The sequence below is a fragment of the Clytia hemisphaerica genome, unplaced genomic scaffold (assembly GCF_902728285.1).
Source record: "Clytia hemisphaerica strain Z4C2 unplaced genomic scaffold, Clytia hemisphaerica genome assembly, whole genome shotgun sequence".
Taxonomy (NCBI): Eukaryota; Metazoa; Cnidaria; class Hydrozoa; order Leptothecata; family Clytiidae; genus Clytia; species Clytia hemisphaerica.
In genome coordinates this window covers 1,472,777-1,496,396 of record NW_027103289.1, presented here as the reverse complement: position 1 = coordinate 1,496,396, position 23,620 = coordinate 1,472,777, and the positions used below count along the sequence as shown (strand labels likewise).

Genomic DNA, 23,620 nt, shown 5'->3' with positions numbered 1-23,620 from the left:
ATCTTTCAAGAAAAGAGAAATATGTAATAAAGCCAGGACATCTTAAGAAGGGGGTCGCAAAAAACTTAAAATAACATTGAAACGAATTTTTCTTGGATCACCGTTAACACCCACTAATAAATTGCTAACACAGTCAGAGAGCAAGAAATCATCCAAAAAGATTAATCCAGTGACGAAAACTTACCATCATTTTTCACTTGCTGCACCTAAACAGCATAGAAAAGTTTTTTGAATTTAAAAAGTTTTTCTGCAAAAGAATGAAGCTGTCGTAACCCAATTTCCCCCTTGCCCCTCCCCCCGTAAAGGGTGCCCATTTAGAGACTATTCAGTAAAATGGACTTTCATATTAGTTAAAGCTACTTGCAACAGAAACATTGATAACCTTACATCACTGTCTTTCTTACGAGTCAATTTTTGAATTCTTTTACCCTCCACAGTTCTAATTATCAGCTTACCGAGTAAATAAACGCGTCGACAGATATGTAAATACGCAAATACAATGACAAAACTACAGTAGACCCCGTTCATCACGAGGACAACATAACAAGAAACTCAGGCTAGTTTCATGTTTTCATCCTTAGAAGCCAAAAGTTAAATTATTTCTCAAACAGTCATGCGTGACATAAATTATCGGCTAGTAAAGTAACGAATGTAAATTCATTGACAAAATGCTTTTACAACCGAAAATGTACTAAAAGCCAAAGTAAGGAGTCAGTCCAGTTAATCACAGTTTCGATTCTTTTAAGACAACTGAAACATGCATTGTTTCTGACTCAAACCGTCAGCACTCCAATGAAAAAATTCTCATCAGTGATAAATAATTTTCTCAAGCATGATACAATTTCATGACACTAAACAACAAGTCAAAATAAAACAGATTTCTGATTATTTCTGAGATATCAATCTCTCTATTTGATCGTCAGCGAAAAGCTTTTTAGTTGACCGTGGTTTCGAGACATGATACAAAAGTTTGTTGGGATAATAAGGGCTTACGGTCGTTTATAATCACTTTTATTCTTTTTGATCAAAATCTACTTTCTCTAATTCTTAGTAACGGTATGATTATATCTTTATAAGAACATAAGGCTTCGATGATCAAAATTTTAAGAACAAGTTAAGAACACTTTAAGTCTCTAAACACCTGATCTGACCTGATTTCTTAAGAAATTCCATAACAAAATATTGAAAATAAGAACATTTCAAGAACATTTTTGGGCTTAAAACTCGAAAAGTTAAGAACATCCAAGGGCTTTATGGATGTTCTTATAAAAAAACGTGCGGTCATTTTAAAGTAAGTGTAAGATTGATGCTAAAGGCTCCCAGGCAATTAGATCAATTAAATTAGTGATTCAAAAAATCTTTAGTCGTCATAGGGTGACGAAAGGACTGAATGTGCTAGAGAAGTGATTTTGGTTGCGTGAAAATTCGTTAGACTCAAAATTTCAGAAAAGTGCGTCATTTCCCGTCTTCCTGTCTCCCAGATCTAAAACTTCCCTTTTTATCGTATGTTACCTATTTTTTAAATCAACCTAAAGTCGTTATCGAGTCACCAGTCACCAAGGTTTACAATAGGATCCATACTCCCCTCTCGCTGAATTTTCTGATTTGAAAACAAAAGAATTAAAATCTCCAGCCATAGAAGAGTTTCAGTTCATTATTTTTATCCCCACTGGCTGAAAAAAACCTACCGGGTCTGTTCTGTGAGAAGGGGGTGTAGCAATGTTTAAATTTGCCATACTTAACAATTTCTCTTTCTGTTTTAAAACGACTGTAGGCCAACTGCACAGGATTACAAAAGTTCACATCAGTTCACCATGCATATTTCTTTCTCGAAGTTTAAATATAAATAATAAGGTTTGCGACAACTTATAAAAACCCAACATCGAATACATTGCATTTCGTCAAATTTCTAAAGAACCTTTTATCTATGATTTAATTAGTTTTGGATCGTGAACAATTATGTCATTTGTTTCTAGGGTTACAAAAATGACTTATTTAGCTCTATTTAACGATATCGAAACAAATCACGTCACTATTTTAACAACGCCGTAGCCGCATTTCATAGAATGAGCCAGAGAGTATGGCATCATGACGTTATTGAGTTATAGTGATAATACAAGGTGTCTTGATAAAAGTAGAAAAGAAGATCAAAGCATGTCGTTGTTTAAGAAGATATTAGCCTATTTCGTATAATTGGTGCATCTTTTACATGCCATTACCTCCAATTATACGGTACTGGCCTCTTTAAGTCGCAGAATCGTTTATCGGCCCTGGCTCGCGAGGGTGGGCAGAATCACAAAAAAGCGAAATTAGATAAAGTTGATATGGCAGTGCCGTAGACACAAATTATGTTTTAGGGGGCCCTATATGTTCAGTATCTAAGGAGACCCACTGGTTGCGGCCGACGAGCCAGGAAAATTTTGGGCTTTATACCCTCCAGATTGGCTAAAACTGCCTCTCCGAAAGTCGAAAGTCAATTTTCAGGAAAAGGCAAGTAGAAATTGCGTGCATATTAGTATATTTTCAAATCATAACACTATCTTCTTACATAGTTAGTAAATATACAGACACCGTTGATGAAATTTACACCTTTTTAAAAAAAATACCATAATCTAAAAAATGTTTTGGGGGGCCCAAGGCCCCCCGCCCCCCCCCCCCGGTGGCTACGGCACTATTATGGTACAGTATGATGTTATGACAACACTCGTTCCCCCGTCTCTACTTTAGATCGGGTATCAAGGCTTTACTGTCGTTTTATAAGTCTCTCATTTCTATTTCTATTTGGTTGAGTCGCAGGAGGCTTTGAGGCCCATTTTCGCAACTATAGACGCTTTCAATTAGCGCCCCGTCAGCACATTGAACTGACCCGAGCGAAGGTTCATTCACTTGCCAAGTGAATCGCTGCGAGTGGAAATCGAACCTCAGTCACCTGTGCAGCAACAAGGTCAATTACCACTATACCACAGCACCCATTTCCGTACTAAGATTCCTTTGCCACTTTTCTAGCGGAAAAAAACCAGGACTCCGGGTAGTTGAAAAATAAGCTTCGGAAAGTTAGGCAGTTTCATGATTTTCAGTACCTTTAGAAATAAGCCCTCCGGAAGGCAGGAAGAGTGGCATTGACAAGAATCTTAGAGTGGAATTGGGAAACTTATACACAAAACGACGGTATTTCATATCTGATTTTGCAAATCGCGTGGGAATTACTATATGTATATGTCACTGTAGCGAGGACCAAGCAAGGCCAAGTTTTTCAAAATATATCATTTTAACTAATTTAATCCTACTCGTATGACGATGGCTACCGCCGGGGCTATGCCCGGGTAATCTCATAACCGATCACCAGCTAGCTAAGGCAGATGAACCATTCCCTTTAGAGCGCATGCGTGGAATGCGTGGAGCACGAAGAGCTGCTTGGAGTTTAATGCCCGGGCGGCCAGTCGGTCGTCACGACGCCCCCCGGGGCCTTCTTTGAAAAATCTTTATTACGTAATCTTTTGCATCAGTTTTCTGGACGCCATTTTGAAAGAAACATGTGAAAAACTTTGGCCTCGTGAAAGTTCTGGAAGAAACAAAGATTGCTGAGATTTGTAAGTTCTTTCCTTACCATTATATTCCTATTTGCGATTAAATAAAAGACAGAGTAGCTCAGTGGCATTTTTATTGGCAATTTTAGTGGCAATCTCTCTTTATGGTACCGTGAGATTTGGTAACTTGCATCAGTGGAGGCTAACATGCATAGCCCTCCAAATGAAAGACCTGGCTGGTCATTAAAATACAAAGTTTTAAAAATCAAAACAAAAATGGTACAGTAGAGCTGCGAGCGGAGCTGTGTAGTTGTATTTTAATGACCAGCCAGGTCATTCATTTAAGGGCTATGCATGTTAGCCTCCACTGATGCAAGTTACCCAATCTCACGGTATACCGTGAAGCTGGGTAACTTGCAGTTGGGAGCGAGGCCAGTTTGCAAAAGCATCCAGCGAGGTTGCAGAGTATGGCAGAAATCATATCGAAATCTCGGGGGCAGAATAGACCTTTTTTTAAAGAGGCAGCCATGTTGAATAATTATGTACTCCAGCATAAAAACAATGATACAGCCATGTATAATTACTGTATCATGCATATTTAACAAATTATGCATGGCTGTATCATTGTTTTTATGCTGGAGTACATAATTATTCGACATGGCTGCCTCTTTAAAAAAAGGTCTATGTGTAGGGCAGGGGCAAATTTTTGATAATCTCTGGTCTCGGGCAAAATGACTTAAAATACACCGTTTAAGTTAACAGTGTCGACTGCGCACGCGTATGAACTAAGCACAAGTGTTACACGTAAAGCCAAAACGCGTATTACGAACAACCTCTAAATTGCCGAGTACAGGAGAAAAAAAATCGAAATTCAAAATGGCGGCCAAGCCCACGCTGATAACTATCAAAAATCTTCGTTTTTCATTCAGCTATCAGTGTGGCTCGAATCCTTCAGATCCTTGGTTAGAAAAAGCTATACCTGTTTACTTTTTTCTTCCCAGATTCAACAAGCCATCAACCAACAAAATTACCACTGACATCTGAAAATTCACACGACCTTTCCACTAGACACTTCTAAATTATCTGCCATTATGAAGATGTTCCGAAATTAACCAATCGGGTTTACAATCGGAATTCCTCTGGGAGTTAGCGAGTCGGGAAATGTAAAGTTATGTAATAGGTAATACATAATTTTTCCGGGGGTTAAACTTATAAATAAAATTGAAATGGTTTGTTTTTTTCTTCATTATATATTTAAGTTTTCATTATCAAAATTCTAGAAATGCTAGTTTGTAGACCATATTAGAAAATGGTTATATATTTCGCAAAATAAACACTTACAAAAGCTATTACTCACTATTTTTACCCCCGCTTTTTAAACAGCGTCTTCTGTGGGCGTGATATCAGGCGGAGACAAAACGCCCTCATCGTAAGATTCTCGGGTCGTCTTATTGTTTGTTCCTTTTGTCGAGTCTGTCGGTCCTATTGTTCATGCTGAATCCATACACGATGACGTCAATGTTTGGCGGCATACCTGAAAATAAAAACAAAAAGATTATATTTATCATATCATTTTTGCATGAATTACGCTACCTTATACGTCATTATAAAATTATACAAAACGAAAGGGAGTCTAGGTCGCCCGCCTAGAGCGCGGGCCCTAATATTTTTTCTCTCGCGGTCTTCAGGGGAAAACGAAAGTGATGGATATTCTTCGAAGGAAGAATTTGCCAAACAAACCCCTAGACAAAAAGATGTATTTTGAGGTTGGGAATGGATCCTGCGAAGATGAAAAAATTTTGACTAGGCGTTTTTTTTGGCAAAGCCAAAAACTCTAATTTTTTTTTTCCCTCAAGCTAAAAAGGTTACGGGTTTTGGGCAATCGAGGAAAAAATCAGCAAAAAGCTGGTGTTTTCCGTAAATCTGAGAATCGCGATAAGACCCTCACTGGCTATTGCAGCTCAATAAATCAATGAAATATTTTGAAATAAAAAGTAAACAAACCTTGAACCTTTCATGATGAATCCAAATAAATAAAGATTACATTTCAAAATAAAACGATTTCCAAACCAACCTAAAGTCAGTGTCTGCCAACTAAAAACTTATCTGCGGGGTCACTGACAAGGAGTTACGACTTCAGACTTTAGATTCCAATTCTTGTATAGGCTGCAACTACACTGCCAAATGATCTGTATTACAAAGACTTCCAAATGGGTCCATAAGTTAAGAAAATGAGATTATCATATAACACAGGGGTTCTGTTTTTAAAAACAAACTTCAAAATAAAATTGTTAATGAACTTGTTATTTACAGTTAGGAACATTTGGCGAGTTCCTGTACACGGCCGCAATCAAAAAAATCATAACATCACTCATTAAAAAATGGCGTTCGTGTCTTTTCGCATTTTTTCTAGCCTAGACGATCTAGCAAACATAGTAAGTATAAGCACACTGTGCTTTTAATTGGCTGAGATTTTTTTTGCGTCGGAAAAACTTTTTCAAACTTTCAGCGATGATTGACCAAACTGTTACAATGAAAATTATCCAGCGCATTTTTTATCTTCTTACCTTCTTCATTTTCAATGAAGCACTCAAAGTTTACTGAAGGTAAGCACATAAGATATTCTTATAATTAATGATATTCATTGAAACACGCTTCGTTGTGCGCTGCGGTGGAGTGCATGATGTAACTCGCGCGGCAATTAACTCGCCTTCTGTTGGAAGATCATATCGGGCGTTTTGGCGTTGCCACCCTCAAAGCAGCGGGCACCTTTGTCTTTCCGCAACTCTTTCCACCATTTTAGATGGCCTTAACAATAGATCCAAAAGGGCGCCATAATCTTGGAAGATAATTTGTTTTGGTCTCCGGCTTTGGGAAGTAGCAATGTTTTTGGTTGTTTTCGATGGAAGATGGTAAGAAACTTAAGTTACAAGTGTCATTTAGTTTTTGCTGGCTTGTAGAATGGCAGGATCCTGAATGGTTTCCCTAACTGATTTAAAATATCACTTACTTACATAATTCATTTATGATATAACACCCCTTTCTTAAATAAATGGCCTCTTAAAGTCTTTTATGTTTGCCGCAAGAAGGAAGAAAAATTTAATTTGACCCCCGGTTTTTTCTCTCGTTTTCTAGCCATTTCCCGCTTGTTAGTGTAGACACAACTTTAATCCGGGGAAATGAAGCGTTTTCATTGGTCTAAAATCACGGATGGTCACGTGACCAGAATTTTTATCCAGGGAAATGCCGTGGTCGCAATGTTTTGCTTTAGTGAGATTGACCATTTTGTTGTTTAGATTTGAGCGGGCAAAATTTCTGTACAAACCAAAATATGGCTTCGTTGGAATACCGGTTGAAACACTTGTGTAAGATGTTTAAACCAAATCCAGAATGGGCAAAGGTAGTCTAAATAGATTATGATAGGTGCCGTGGTATAGTGGTAGTCGACCTTGGCTTCTGTGCAGGAGGCCAGGGTTCGATTCCCACTCACGGCAGTTCACTTGGCAAGTGAACATTCCTTCACCCGGGTCAACCCATGCCATGTGAGGGAATTGGGTAAGTCATTTCATGCTGACGGGACGCTTTAGTAGCGTCTATATTTGCGAGAATAGCCTCTAAAGCCTCCTGCAACTAGAAATATAAAATGAACACAAATATGCGCAAATGCGTAAACAATTTGCCATTGTTTTGATTTTGGCAACCACGGGAAACTTCACTCTCCCCCGTAAAAAATGGTAGGTAAACATCCAGTTCTCATAAGAAAACCCAGCAGAGAAATGGTAGGTAAAGAACTCCTTTTAATCATAACTTCTTTTCCTCTAGATGAATTTTTTTGAAATTTTCAGGAGAGATACATAAAATTGTCATTAATATCATGTTCAAATATCTTAAAAATTCTCTTTAAAGGAAAGAAAAAAAATGGAAATGTTTACATTTCTCTAACCTTCCACAGTACTAAAGTGAGTATTTTTACCTACCGCTTCTACGGTGGAGATGCGCCAATTTTTGGCCAGCCAGACGATCTCAATCGAACAGAATCGACGATCGAACCAAATCGAACGCAATCGACCGATTGAAATTCAATTGTGGAACGCAATCGAATCTCAATCGAATGTCAAAATTCTGGGTAATATTCGATTGGTTCGATTGTTGTTCGACTGGTTCGATCTTCGATTCCGTTCGATTGAGATCGTCTGGCTTTATTCTTGCAGCTTCCCAACATCCCAGCCACAGGTGTTACGCGTAAGCCAAATCGCGTATTACGAACAACCTCTAAATTGCCGAGTACAAGAGAAGAAAAATCGAAATTCAAAATGGCGGCCAAGCCCACACTGATAACTATCAAAAATCTTCGTTTTTCAAAGCTATTGCAGCTCCAATAATTTGAAAAAAAATAAACAAATGAACCTTTATGATCCAATAATAAAGGTTTCATCTAAAGTGTCATTTCAAAAAAAAGTTTCCAAACCAACCTAAAGTCAGTGCTCCAACTAAAAATTCTCTGGGGGTCACTGGCAAGGAGTTACGACTTCAGACTTTAGATTCCAATTCTTGTATAGGCTGCAACTACACGCCAGATGATCGTTTACAAAGACTCCAAAGGGTCCATAAGTTAAGAAATGAATTATCATATAGCGGGGGGTTTGTTTTTTAATAACATTGTTAATGAAGTTCTTACTTAAATATCACTTACTTACATAATTTATAATATAACACCCTTTTCTTAAATAAATGGCCTCTTAAAGTCTTTTATGTTTGCCGAAAGAAGGGAGAAACATTTAATTTGACCCCCGGTTTTTCCTCTTTTTTTCTAGCTAATTTTCGCGCGTTAGTGTAGACACAACTTTAATCCGGGGAAATGAAGCGTTTTCATTGGTCTAAAATCACGGATGGTCACGTGACCAGAATTTTTATCCAGGGAAATGCCGTGGCCGCAATGTTTTGCTTTAGTGAGATTGACCATTTTGTTGTTTAGATTTGAGCGGGCGAAATTTCTGTACAAACCAAAATATGGCTTTGTTGGAATACCGGTTGAAACACTTGTGCAGCTCTCAAACATCACAAGCTGAATGAAATTACTTTCGATTTCCCGTAGAAATTATGCGATGAACAATCCGGGGGTCAATGAATTGACGATCGAACGCAATCGAACGCAATCGAACATCAATCAAACGCAATCGAATATCAATCGAATCTGAAAATTGCGGTAATATTCGATTGAGATTCGATTGCGTTCGACAATCGAATTTCAATCGGTCGATTGCATTCGATTTGTTTCGACTGGTTCGATCGTCGATTCTGTTCGATTGAGATTGTCTGGTTTTGTTACTTTTTCTGGGTTTTTAGCAGCCTTTTCTGGGTCCCATAATTTTCTTAGGACCCTGCCGACGCACCGGACTTTAACGAACACCGGACACGCGAAAGTCTGGTGTAAAATGATAATTTTTTTTACCACCGGACAATCTTTACACCGGACTTATGGAAGTCGGATATCCGGTGACGGAGAAGGATAATTTTTTCCACCAAACAATCAAAACACGGACATGACCAGTCCGGTGCGTCCAGTGTTTCTTAATTTTTTGTTTCATAAATGTCCGGCGTCCAAAATTCCCTGTATTTAACACCGGACTGACACTGGACTTATTGCGTCCGGTGTAGCGAAAGGATACTTTTTGCCACGGGACAAATACACCGGACAGTCCGGTGCGTCAGCAGGGTCCTATTTTCTTACGTGCACGGTAAACCTCTGAAGGCACTTGAAAATTATACATCTGAGGAAAATAGTCCTCCCGCGGAAAATTTTACAACAAGAATCTTGTTGTGCGCCAGAAAGTCAAAAACTGATACAGCGCCCTATTCATAAACACAATCACGTAACTTTGTTGTCATCCCCAGTCCTTTTAGACGAACGGGGTCCTTACGATTTCGAGATTGCATATTCGTCTGATTGTATGTTTTCACCCATCCCTTTAGAGCTTCAGCGTGGTGGGCAGTAAACAACCACAATCTGATCTCAGGTTATTTTGGGTGGGTTAGCAACTCCAGAAGATTTTTCAAATTTCAATTTCTTTTTCTCAAAACCTATCCTATCTTGTAGAGCTTTGAAAAAGAAAGAAAATGAGGGGTCATAGGCCTCCAGGATAAGTGGTTGTAAAGATATTCAAATTTTAGTGTCAAAAATTTGACTAAAAATGTCAAAAAAAAAGTTAGGAAAATAGCTTGGAAAAATTATTAAAATGTGTCAAAAAAGAAAAAAAAGATATTTCCCAGTCAGGCTTCTTTAATTTTGCATGTCTCTTTTTCTAGTGTAGCTAGAGACCTGAAATTTGGAGGGAGAATTCTTTGATGGTGTTAGAATATTATTATATAAAAATATTTGTAAAATATTTAGTATATTTATGAAAATAACGAAAGATATATCTTTTTTTGAAAAAAGAAGACATTGCATTGTTTTTTTTTTGTTTTTGAAGAAAATTAGCTTGGAAAAGGTTGAAATGAGTCTAAAAAGGCGATAGGACCCATTTTCAAGGGTCCCCTGGAAATGGAGGAACGAAAAGTTATAAATAAAGAATAAGTTAATCTGAAAGGAGAAACCCCAAATGAAAAAAAAATCCATTTTGGCAGAAATATAAAATAAATAAAGAATAAGTTAATCTGAAAGGAGCAACCCCAAATGAAAAGAAAATCCATTTCGGCAGAAATATAAACTTTTTTTGGGACATTCCCATGCTAAAGAAGCAAAAATAAAAAAGTTAAAAAAACTACATAAAAATGAAAAAACTAAAATTAGCGATTGTGATTTTTGAATTCCTCACCTTTTTTCTGATAAACATACAAAGTCAAGTACATTTTCCTCCATTTCCAGAAACATTTGTTCATCGATAGTTGCAACTTATTTTTCTCCCGTCGAAAAACAATTCTGAAAATGTTGCAAAAACTTTCGGCACTTTACCAATTTGCCTTCTAGCCCGAGTCCACAGTGTTATATACTGCTGGAAAGCTAAGATCACAGGCTTTCTTTTAGTAAAAACCGGAATGCTTTAGCATACATAGAAAACAAATTCGAAGGATTCAAAGTTCACGGAAAAATGAAACATTTGGTTTGACGTCAAGGAAAGTTGCCTGACTTCTGGAGTTGCTAGGTGGGTACACAAAGTTTAAGGGCAGGATTTCAATGGTATAATTTTTCCTTGGGGGCAGCCATGACATGCTCTGAAAACTGGGAGCGAGGGAAACTTGCATAGCCATCATATGAATGACCAATCAAAGCAGTAAAATTTTAAAACAAGTGAACTTCAGTACGCAGCTCCGCATTTTTGCTTTGATTTAACTTTGTATTTTAATGGCCAGCCAGGTCATTCATTTGAGGGCTATGCATGTTATCCTCCACAGATGCAAATTACCGGTTACCCGACTTCACGATATCAGTAAAAGTTATTGTGACATGTTATGACAGAAAGTATGATTGATAAACTTGGTGGAGTAGTTATCAAAACAAATTAGTTGTCAAAGAGATTTAACAGTAAGTAAAAATCCAGGGGGGACCCCCGTACCCGTACTAGGGTTGCGAGCTGACGGGGGAGGGGGTGCCGCCCGACTTTCGAACTTTGGACCCTTACCGGGACTAAAAAAGGACTAAAGTTTTTGTGCGCTTCCGTGCGATCAAAATATTGCACTTTGTGACACACTGTTTATTTTGTTCAATCGCAAACGCTTGTGAAAGCGCCAAATATTTTATCATCCAATCACAGCAATATCAATTGTTTTGTTGTCAAAAAATTGCCTTACAATTGTATAAAAAGTATCCAATCAAATGAAGGTAAAAGCGCTTTCATCCAATCGTAACAAATTCTTTGAAAAAATACCTTAAGGGAATTAATTTTAATTTGATAGGATATTACAAAATAAAATCAGTAATATTGGATTGGCTCATTAATTGGCTGTAATTTTTTTCTCCATAGATTAGTACTTTTTATAAATATGGAAGATTTACCTTTTGAGTTACTTTCCAAAATATTTAGCTTCTGTGGAAGTAAAGATTTGAAGTTGTTGGCATGCTGTAATTCTTTTTATAAAAATACTGTGTGCTCTGTTCTTTGGCATAGTGTGTGTTTACCAGTAAACTCATATGAGGAACTTAAATGTAAACCTCTGACAAATCTCTGTCACACCAGAAGGTTAACATTTATTGCTGACACATTCACAACCAATCAAGACTGTCAGAAAAGTTTGAAATTAGTCTTACCATTTTGCAAAGAAAGTATTGATGTTTTATGCCTGAGTTTAATTTATCTCGAGGATGGTACCTCACTAGCACTGTCCCATTTTGATCAAATCAACATGCTCCATTTTGATCGGTGCTACCTAAAAGATGGCAAATCATTATCTAAAGTGCCAATTTTTAATAAATTGAAATTCAAAAATGCTGATTTGGACAACCAATGGCAAGAGACTGATGATATAGATGATTGTAGTGGTTTAAAACGAATATTGAATGGTCAAAATAAAGTTACTGAGGTTTACATTGAGGAAGGATGGTTTGTTAACTCTGCATCACTCAAGATCCTTGGCAGAATAAGCACCTTAACTAAGCTGGAGCTTTGTTGTCATAACAGGGCTCATCACTCAGATCCTGAAACCTGTTTTGACTTTAGACCACTTCATATGTTGGTAAAGCTGAATTATCTAAAATTTGAGTGTTGTTATATTTCTGATGTATCATTAAAGAAACTCTGTGAAAACCTTGTTAATTTGCAAGTGCTTTTGTTTGATGAATCATCATTTGAAGATGGTGGAATGGAAAGCTTGTATATGCTTAAAAATTTGACAAAATTGGAGATATTGCCTCCACGGTATCACTATATGACAACACTATTTTTCAAATACTTTACACCTGTCATGGTTTTGAAAGAAATTACTTTTAATCATTCAATGTGCAATTTCAAAGAAGCAAAAATTCAAGTCGGGCAATTAAATTGTATTTCTACCTTGAGGAAGATAACAATATACAGCCCAAAAGAAAGTATTCATGAAATTACCCAGGAGCTTTCTTCTGATTGGGAGTTGTCAGACTGCAGAGAATCTTTGCGATCGCTTGGTAACAGCATTGGAAAAGAATACATTTATACCTTTGTCTCATGAATAAAGTTTACTTCTTTTTAACTAAAAGTCCCTTTAGCATTTGTAACGAAATGTAACTAAAGTAGTTTTCAAGAAAAATACTTTTCTATCAGCAAATTGATATGTATCAAGAATAATTTTCATAAGCATGAAAGGCTTCATTTCTAAATGAGAATCTTGAAAATTGAAATGTACTCGACCATTTCGAGAGAATGTTTGCCTTGTTTTCTATTTTCTTACTTGTATTTATTGGACCTACCTCCGGGTACCCCGGTGGAGGTTCTATAAATTAACCCATGTCCGTCCGTCCGTCTGTCCGTCTGTTACCAGCTTTTCTCAGGATTGGCTCATTAGTTTTTTCTGATTTTATGCCGGAAAATTCTTATTCGCCTTAAAAAACAGATTTTCGTATTTTAGGGGAAATTCCCTTTAACCAAATAAGAAAATATAGCTTTTCTCAATGTTGACTCATGATTTTTTTCTGATTTTTTGCACCATGATGCAAAATGGCAATGCCTAAAATGTTTTGGAGCCCGATTTTCGAAAAAATATATATATTTGGGCAAATTTGGGCCAAAAACTGCCTAAAAATAGGGTTATTTGGACTTTGTCCAAAATCCTGTCATTACTTTTTTCTGATTTTTTGTACAAAGATGGAGGGCAAGATTCTCTAAAGAATGGCTGAAGTGGTTTTTCCTGGAAAATTCTTATTCGCCTTAAAAAATGGATTTTTTGTATTCCCTTTAACCAAATAAGAAAATATAGCTTTTCTCAATGTTGACTCATAATTTTTTTCTGATTTTTTGCACAATGATGCAAAATGGCAATGCCTTAAATGTGACGGAGCCAGATTTTTAAGGAAATTTTTTTTGGGCAAATTTGGGCCAAAAACAACTTGAAAGGTTTTTTGGGCCTGAATGGTTTAAGTGATTTTCGTATTTGGGGAAATTCCTTTTACCATTTTACATTATTCAACACACAAGCTTTATTTTTGGACCTACCTAAGGTAGTCCTTTAAATTAACCCTTGTCCGTTCGTTCGTTCGTTCGTCCGTTCGTTCGTTCGTTCGTTCGTCTGTTGCCAGCTTTTCTCGGGATCGGCTCATTAGTTTTTTCTAATTTTCTGCACGATGATGCAAAATGGAAATGCCCAAAATGTGACGGAGCCCGATTTTCGTAAAAACAATTTTCCGGCCGAAAATGGCGGAAATATGCCGGAAAAACTGGTTTTTCGGCATTTTCTCGAGATTTCATCATTAGTTTTTTCTGATTTTTTTTCAAAGATGCGTATTAACAATGCCCAAAACATGGTCTAGTCCGATTTTTGAGAAAAAATTTTTTCCGGCCGAAAATGCCGGAAATATGCCGGAAATCGCCGTTTTTTTGATTTTCTGGATTTCATTTTTCCATATAATTGGTTGTTTTTTCATTCAAAAAGATTATCAATAGCAATGCCCACCATCAAGCATGTTTCAATTTTCAATAAAATTGATTTTTGAAGCCGGAACTTTCTAAAAATCGCCGGAACAGCCGATTTTCGCCGGAAAAACGGTATTTCTTGAATTTCTTGAGCTGTACTTTATATTTTTTCATGAAATTTTGCACACTGATGCAAAATGTCAATACCTAAATTGTGACGGAGCCCGATTTTCGAAAAACATTTTTTTCCGGCCGAAAATGCCGGAAATATGCCGGAAAAACCGGTTTTTTGACTTTTTCTCGAATTTTCAATTTTAGTTTTTTCTGATTTTTTGCAGAAAGATGCGTATTAGCAATGCTCAAAAAATGGCCGAGTTCGATTTTTGAGAAAAAAATTTTTCCGGTTGCTGGAAATCGCCGTTTTTGCAGATTTTCATTGGATTTTTTCCTTGTATTTCTATGTTTTTCACACAAAAACATTATTGATAACAATGCTCACCATCAAGCATGATTCAACAATTGTCAAAAAAACTGATTTTTGCGACCAGAACTTCCTATTTATTTTTCCCCTACAACCCTTCTCTCTCCCCCCATCAACAATCAATGATGAATTTATTGTGTTGTGTATTTTCGCTAAATGCTATATTTTCTGACTGATTTTTTTCATTTTTCTTTTCGCATTGCTAACTAACTTTCATCATCAGGTAGGTCCATTCAGCATGTTGCTTGTTCCATTCTGAATTTTTGTACAATTATTGTCACTTTTTTCTTATTTTCATCTGATGTTAATCATTAGGTAGGTCCATTCAGCATGTTGCTTGTTTTATCTTTTAGCTACCAGCTGCTACCAGTCCAACATTTCATCCAACATTATTTTCCAGTGTTGGATGAAATTTTGGATGAAATGTTGGATGAAAAACTAATAACGTTTATCTTTTGAATAGTAAGAATCTTTGATCTTGCCACATATGTCAGATCAAAAAGTGCTTTGTCAAAAATTTACATTAAGTTAAGGTATTAAGATATCGGTCAAAAACTGATTTTGACGTTATAAAATACATTGAAAAAACACGTCATGACTAAGATTCAAATGACTATTGATTATTGAAAAACGGCGATAACTTCAATTCTATTAATGCAATCAACACCAAATTTTGACGTTGTAAATCTACGATTCTGAAATATTTGTTAAAAAAATTTCAGAATATTTAAATGAGGTAATTTGTTGTCAGGAAAAATTAAAATACGTCAAAAAATGCTGACGTCATAACGTCAAAATCTTGAGATTGGCTTAATATCAATTTTTGACCCAGCACTTTTCGAAATCCTCTCGTTGATACGATTCTTTTGAGCTTTATATGAAAGTTAAGGGATAATGGGAAGTGATGCTCGTCATGCAAAATTTATTTTGGACATGCCTTGTTTCACCCGAGATGGTAAACAAATTTCATCCAACATGTTTTTTCTTCTTTTTGAATTTCCTTTTTTTTTAATTTAATTTTACATTGACACAAACCAGTTCAACATTCAGAAAATCACATATTTAAAGAAATGTTGGGTTGGTTTACCCTGGCCCTGGAGTGTTTGATTTGTTTGTTATTACTATTGCATTGGAAGCTATGTACCTGGATAATAGGTTTTTATGTGACAAGTCCTTAACAAAAAAAAAAAACTCCTTAAGTTTATTAGAATTAACTTTATAACTAAAAAATAATTTTTGTGTTTCTATGAATTTAAAAAGATAGATAGATAGATATGCCCTCCGATGCATCGGAATGGGTCCTACCCACGGTGGAGTAGGAATCACAGCGCAAGCAGACATTGCAACCCTGCAGATGCGAGCTGCCGAGCCATGGTGTATACCACGACACTCGAACTACACGGGAGAACGGATGTCCTCGCAGGTGTAGAACCTCCTGAGTGTCACGGCACACCACAATGTCTGAAATATCTACCCATACTCTTGTATCAGAGTTATGGTACCCAATTCCCCTCACATGGCATGGGTTGACCCGGGCGAAGGAGCATCCACTTGCCAAGTGAATCGTAGTGCCACGGTGGGTATCGAACTCGAGCCTCCTGGACAGAAGTCAAGCACGATAACCACTACACCACTACGCCATTTAAAAAGATTACATTAATTTATTCTATGTTAATTTCCTCTTATAGCTTGATAAAAATGGACCATTTACCACTTGAAATCTTATTTAAAATTCTCAAGGCTTGTTCTTTTGATGATATCCAACATTTGGCTTGTAGCAGTCAGTTTTTTCGAAAGACAACTCGCTCAATATTATGGAAAAAAGTGACTATACCACTGAATGGATATGCTGAATTAAAAGACAAACCTTTAGAAGCACTTCAAAATACTCGAAGTATAATCTTCAAGAATGATTTTATGACAATTTCACCTACTGGTGGTGTACAAATGTTGGAAAAGATTTTACCACATTGTAACAAATCAAAGATAGATTTACTATCTTTTAACAGCATTTTCTATAAAAATGTTATTCCATATACATTGGCTTATTTTGATCACGTAGAAACACTTGAGTTTGATTCTTGTAGTTATTTGAGAGATAATTGTCCACCCATTGACAGAATACCAACTTATAAAGTACTAAGTTTCAATGGATATACAAGATTCGATGAACAAATTATTCGACAAAATCATCATTTAGAAGAAATTATAATCAATCATGGATGTAGCATTGATACTGGTGAGATTCAAGTGTTGGGTAAAGCTACTTCACTAAAGAAGCTAGAACTATGTTGTGTAAATCAATATGAACACTCACAACCTGGAAACTATTTAAACTTCAAACCACTTGGACAGCTTACGAATTTGACATTTCTAGATTTAAGTTTTTGTTATATTCCCAAAGATTCCTTCCAGGAACTATGCAAAAAGTTGGCCAAGCTAGAAGTTCTGAAATTATTTCATTCTTCAACGGAGAGTGAAGCTTTGAAGAGCCTAAAACATCTTGAAAGTTTAAAAGAATTGGAAATCGTCCCACCAAGATATCACAATATGACTATCGAGTTCTTTAAATCTTTGAAGGCTTCTACAACGCTCCGAGAAATAACTTTTCATTTTACAATGTGCCGCGGAGAGGATAGGCAGTATGTTGCATGTTTGAATTCTTTCAATTCCTTAAAGAAAATCAATATTCGCAGCCCAGGTGAGATCATTGATGATATTATATTGGACCTTGATTCAGTCTGGGAATACCAAGAATGGACACACGCTGGCATGACATTCTGTAATGACATTGGCACAGAACTTGTTATCATGTTTGCAAAGGCCTAAGTACAAGTTTTAATAACCCCTTCTGTGAAAATGTAAGGGGGTTTTTGTTTATATACCGGGTGCACCAAACAAAGTATACAACTTTGTCGAGATATTGTGAGCTTCAGGATTTAAATTTTTTGTTCATTCTTTTTTTATCGCATAGAGGATGCTCTAACTTGAATTTTGAGCTATCATACATTAGGTTTGAAAAAGTAATTCGAAAATTATTTCAAAAAAACTTACTTTTTTTATTTCAAAAAATCATCGAAAACAGCGAGCAAACATTTCTCTTGACACTTACCTTCTTTACACATAAAAATACTAAAATTTTAAATACTAAAACTCGTTACAGAATTTAAGAATATGGTAAAACAAGCTATTCCCATGTGGAATAATATTTTTGGAAAAGTTGATAAAAGTTTTTAGAAATCTCCAAGAGAGGCTTTGATGTGTGCTATGTGAGAAAATCTTTGAAAAAATAGATCACCATTCCTCGACTAGTTGCTCAAAGAACTTGGGTCTGCATTGAGTTTACTGGTGTCGGAAATGTTCATGTCGTGCAAATAAGATGGAAAAACTGTTAGCAAAATGTAAGATAAGAGAAAAAAGAATTAAAAAAACAATGAAATTGTGTTTTTGTCATTTTGTCTTATTTATATAGCATGATTGCTGTTTTAATAATTTTTTGCAATTTCAAACAGTCAGTTTTTTGGAAATAACTTTCGAACTATTTTTTCAAATTTAATGTATAATAGCTCAAAATTCAAGTTAGAGCATCCTCTACACAATAAAAAAAAGTGAACAAAAAATATAAATCCTGAAGCTCACAATATCTTGACAAACCTATATACTTTTTTTTGGTGCACCCGGTACAGCTGAGAATAAACTTGTAGCTAGACTTAGAGATATACTATTATATAGAATTATCGTTTTTACAGTACTACACAGCTTTATCATAATAGACTTAGGAGAAATTGTGAGTATTTTATAGATTGTCATTTTCTATTCCTTCAGCTGTCTAGCACCGCCTTATTAGTTTTGGTATTATATGGTAAGTCCTTCTGAAGATGGTAGGAAAGTTTTTTGAAATTCAATTGTGTAATTTTTTCTCGATTACTTTTACTTTAGGTGATAAATAATCAATAAATATTAACAGAAAATATATAAATCAATTTGAAGAAAAGCGAAAGATGAGTGAACAGCAACAGAAGAAATTAAAAGACATGTTAAGTATGTCATTAAAATTGACGGCACAGGAAGAACAGTCATACGACGACGTCAAAATTGACGACGAGCGACGTAAATTTCTTGACAGCGCTATCAATGAAGTTCTTGAAAACGACGAAGGGCATCGTATCACATTGATGACTCAGCTCTTTTTAACGTATAAGCCGGACGAGAAATTTGGGGATGAAAAATTAGAAGAATTGCAAAACTTATATGAAGAGTTGAATTATTTAAATGAGGGTTTAGATATTGCAAAAGTCTTTACATCGAATGGTGGCATGAAACATAATATGGCTTTCCTCAAGAAAAGTCCTCATGAAGAGTTGAAAATTGAAGCAGCTAACTTGATTGGAAATTCTACGCATAATAACCCTGTCGTACAGGTTGCCATTTTGGAGCAGCATGGTATTATTTTGTTGCTTTATCATATTAAGAATTCAACAAATGATGGTTTGGTTGTGAAGTCACTTTATGCGTTGTCTGCTTTAGTGGGAGGCAATGATTATGCTGAAAAGGAGCTTTGTAAATTAATTGATGACACGTTTTTTATGAATATTTTTGATCGTGACAACGAAAAGATTCGTACTAAGTCTTCATTCTTGCTTATGAAGGTGGTCAGTAGTGATGCGTTATCATTGCATGCTGTTGAGAGATTAATCACTAATAAATTGGTCTTAAAAGTTTTTGAAATTTTAGAGTCACCTTTACAAGCTATTCATGGGCATATTTTGAATTTGTTGCTGGCATGTTTTGGGAAAATTGAACCTAAGAAATTGCTGACATCGATAGAGATTGAAAAGGGTTTTGAAATATTGAAAAATTCATGTCAAAGGATGAAAAATGAGGATAAAGAAAGCTATGAATTGGAACTTGAATCATGCAAGAAATTAATGGCTCAATTAAAATGATACTCTTGACAATATGAGAGTTTTATTATAGGAATATTTTCTTGAATTTTATAAGCGTAGAATATATAGCAAATTTGTATTTTGATACAGTTTTACACTTTTGAGCCTGGTTTCTTCAGACCCTGTGGGTGATAATTTTCCGCTAAACTACATAATATTTACTTCTAGGGGTCAATACTAAAATCTCAGACACTATGACGATTAGTGACGTGGTTATACAGAAAAAAATAAAAGAATCCATTTAACCTCAAGATGTGCTAAAAGCAAAAAAAATTGTGTACAAAGGATATTAGTTTATGTTATGACTAACAGTAGCCTTCTTTAATTTTCATAATTCTTTCAAAAGATAATATGAGATTTTTCCCTAGAAAAACGGTTTTAAATCTTTTTTGCACCTAAGATATCAAAATATTGATTTATCCTCTAATTGAGTTTTCTTGGGAAATTTTTCCTTGACTAAAATCAATTATCTCTTTTAATGTCAAAATGTATTAAAATACTAATTCTCTACATTAGGATAGTGGTACGCAAAAGAATCACTTTTGGTACCCATGTGTATGTCTGAGATTTTAATACCTCCCTCGAGTTTTTAATTTGATTTCTTTACTTCATCAAGTTTTGATGCCATACTTACTTACTTGAAGATTACTTGAAATTGATTTGTCTCAATATTGAGACCACCCATCTCGTTGAGACCACACCAGTGTTGTTGTAAGGGTGCCTTGACTGCCACTGTGTTTGATTCAGCTCAAATCAAGCCAGTGTAACCTGAAACGAGAGGTTCATCAGACACAGTACACAGGAATTTATCAAGTTGATGTTTGAAGTACATACAGTATCTATTTATTAATCACAAAGTTTTTAGCTGAATTCATGGTGAAAAGGTGCAATTTCTTAATTCACCGTAAATTCATCAAAATGTCAAATTAAGCATTTTCAATTAGTTCATGTGCTAGGTATTCAAAAGTATATGTTTTGGAGTTGTTTCCACTGTTTTGCTACGCTGTTTTTTTTCTAGCTTTATGATCTCATTTTTCTCATTACAGATAAAAGAAACAACAGAAAATTAAAATAAAATAAAAACAAAATGTCATTGGCAGCATCAAACAGACTTTTCAACATTCTGAGAATCACGACAAGACATTCACCAAACAAATTGCAATTTTATCGAGGCTTGTTGGTAAATACAACATTGAGAAGTGAAAGTGCGGCCAAGGAAGAAGAACCGAGTTCAGAGCACGAAAAAATTTTGGCTGAGAAAACCAAAGAGATTGAAGATGCCAAGAAAGAGGCTGGAGATTTTAAGGATAAGTATATGAGAGCGCTGGCCGAGAACGAAAACATCATGAAACGTAACCAAAAATTTTTAGCTGATGCTAAATTATACGCCGTTCAAAGTTTCTCTAAAGATTTGTTGGATATTTCAGATGTCTTGGAGAAAGCAACGGAGAGCGTTTCACAGGAAGAACTCAAAGCCAATAAGGAGCTGAATGATCTATACCAAGGGTTAACTATGACATATACGGAGCTTCATAAAGTTTTTGTTAAACACGGACTCGAAAAGGAAGATCCATTAGGACAGAAATTCGATCCTAATTTTCACGAAGCCGTCTTTCAGATGCCTGACCCTCAAAAGGAGAAAGGCTCAGTTGCAGTGGTACAAAAAGTCGGGTACCGGCTCCACGGGCGAACACTACGTCCTGCTATAGTGGGCGTCGTTCAATAAATAGAACCTTTTACAGATTATTTTTTGGTGCAAATTTTATATGTTATTGTTTTACAGCAATGTGATACTCCGAGATGGACGATTTTGTGCTCAAGTTTCCATTCGAAATCGTTTGGCTAGCACACATCTTTTTCCCGCTCGTAAAGTCAAGATAGCGATTTAATTTTGCATTTAACTTTTAGAAGTTCAGGTTTTTAAATAAAGTTGTTTGCTTATACATTTTTGCAAGAGAAGACATCAGCGACTTGCTGATTCGATTTTTTACAAAATACGAATTATTTAAAAAACCTCAAAAATTATTTCCCACAAGTGAAATCTGATGAAGTCATCATTACCGTTAGACGAATTTGAGAGAGTTTAGGTGGTACCATAATCTTGCTTTTGCTTTTGTAGAAGTATTTGTAGAAATTATAATAATATCTTTATACTTTTTATTTTGCAACTTGGATAGAATGTTTATAAGTTTTCGATAAATTTAATTTAGTCTTATCTGAAGATGTCGAATAATTTAATTCTACCAAAGGATAGATAGCCTTGAATTTATTTTCCTTCTTATTACTCTTGTCTCCCGAATAGACGGGGGGGGGGGGGGGGGGGGTCCGAATAAGCAGGGGGGGGGGTAGGAAAATTTTCTAATAAGCGGGGTGGATGGAATAAGGTAATTTGAAGACATAATTTTTTTTAACTGATATCAATTTCAACAACAAAAGTGAAACTTTAACAAATGAACATGTAAAATAAGAACCAATACTAACAAAAAGGAAAGTTTTAACAAGTTTAAGGTCTATCTACACTGTAATAGAAAATTTAATTATTCAAATTTAATTAGCGGGGGGGTCTTAATAAGAGCGGGGGGGATGGATTTTTTTTGCTCTTAACAATTAGCTGGGGGGACGTCTATTCGGGAGACAAGAGTATTATCATTTCGACCTCTACGGAAAACATTTCTGTATTTTCGAAAACTATTATGTAATTGGAGTAGACTGTTGCGTGGTGTACCCATCTAGGTGATTAAGTAATTTAAATTTAGATGGAGAAAAAAATGTAAATTACAGTCTTGTAAATCTATAAATTTATAATCAAATTACAGTCGAATAATATGCATTTTATCATTTTATAAAATCTTTGCGGAAAGAAGATTTTGCGAAAAAATCCTGTCAAATATTTTTCGACATTCACTATCGGCGGATTGTTTAGCTTTGAATCGAACAGGAGCAAGACACTAGAAAAATGGATACTTTTTGACTGTACTTTTTAACCTTTTGAAAACGCCAACCACACCCACCATACACACACATTGCCTTGGTAATTGGAGATAATTTGAATTTTTTTAGTTTCATTAGGTTAAACAAGTATAAGCCCGAAGGGCTAGAAGGGAATCTTTAAACTTTCTTAGGTAAGAAAAAGTGAAGCCTTAAAAATGTGTGCCGTATTTTTGGATGACGGATTGAATCTAGTGATTTCTTTGTTTTCGAGTGGAACATTTCTGAAAATCTCTTGGTGAACATTTCTGAAAACAAATTTCAGAAAAAGAATTTCAAAAAGAATTCGAATGGAGGTTTCGAAAATAAATTTCAGAAAAAAGAATTTCAAAAAGAATTTTAAAAAAATTTCGAATGGAGGTTTCGAAAGTAAATTTCAGAAAAAGAATTTCGAAACAATTTCAAACGGACGTTTCGAAAATGAATTTCAAGAAAATTTCAAATGGATCGAAAATAAATTCAGAAAAAAGAATTTCAGAAAGAATTTCAAAAAAATTTCGAATGGAATGGACGTTTCGAAAATAAATTTCGAGGAAATTTCAAATGGATCGAAAATAATTTAAAAACATTTTTGAATGGAGGTTTCGAAAATAAATTTCAGAAAAAGAATTTCAAAAAGATTTTGAATGGAGGTTTCGAAAATAAATTTCTAGAAAATTTCAGTGGATCAAAAATAAATTTCAGAAAAAAGAATTTCAAAAAAATTCGAATGGAGGTATCGAAAATAAATTTCAGAAAAAGAATTTCAAAAAAATTTCAAATGGATTGAATATGAATTTCAGAAAAAAAAATTCAGATGTATCGAAAATAAATTTTCGAGTGTTTAAATTTCACTTTAGAGAAGGAGATCTAGCGAGCACCTCACTAAAAACCGGGATTTTTCATCTCGTTTCTTAGTGAGTTCCACTTTGACGATTTTCGAAAAATAGAAGCCTTTCAAGTGCTTTGACGCAAATTCGAAAGTTAAAAGTGACGTCAAAAAATCGAATGTTAAGGCCGGTCTCCACTTGCGCGCGCTTCAGTCGCACTTTTCGAGTCAAGCTTCCACGCTATTGGTCAAAAGAAAAATGAAGCAACTCCATTGGCGCGATCTGACGTAACGGTTGAAAAAAGTTGAAATGTGTTCAACTTTTTTTTCGT

The 23,620-nt window shown here is 35.4% G+C and overlaps 3 protein-coding genes across 3 annotated transcripts; all 3 read left to right on the top strand.

Annotated features, from left to right (window-relative positions):
* Nucleotides 1-3,507: 3,507 nt before the first annotated feature.
* On the top strand, nt 3,508-17,449 carry LOC136809941 (uncharacterized). Its single transcript, XM_067066508.1, has 2 exons — nt 3,508-3,590; nt 16,235-17,449. The coding sequence occupies exon 2, from the start codon at nt 16,245-16,247 to the stop codon at nt 17,373-17,375; it is 1,131 nt and encodes a 376-aa protein (XP_066922609.1). The 5' UTR covers nt 3,508-3,590; nt 16,235-16,244; the 3' UTR covers nt 17,376-17,449.
* Nucleotides 17,450-18,448: 999 nt separating this feature from the next.
* LOC136809915 (hsp70-binding protein 1-like) lies at nt 18,449-19,587 on the top strand. Its single transcript, XM_067066486.1, has one exon. The coding sequence runs from the start codon at nt 18,548-18,550 to the stop codon at nt 19,490-19,492; it is 945 nt and encodes a 314-aa protein (XP_066922587.1). The 5' UTR covers nt 18,449-18,547; the 3' UTR covers nt 19,493-19,587.
* A 930-nt stretch (nt 19,588-20,517) lies between these two features.
* On the top strand, nt 20,518-21,743 carry LOC136809906 (grpE protein homolog 1, mitochondrial-like). The gene has a single exon (XM_067066473.1). The coding sequence runs from the start codon at nt 20,580-20,582 to the stop codon at nt 21,216-21,218; it is 639 nt and encodes a 212-aa protein (XP_066922574.1). The 5' UTR covers nt 20,518-20,579; the 3' UTR covers nt 21,219-21,743.
* Nucleotides 21,744-23,620: the final 1,877 nt, after the last annotated feature.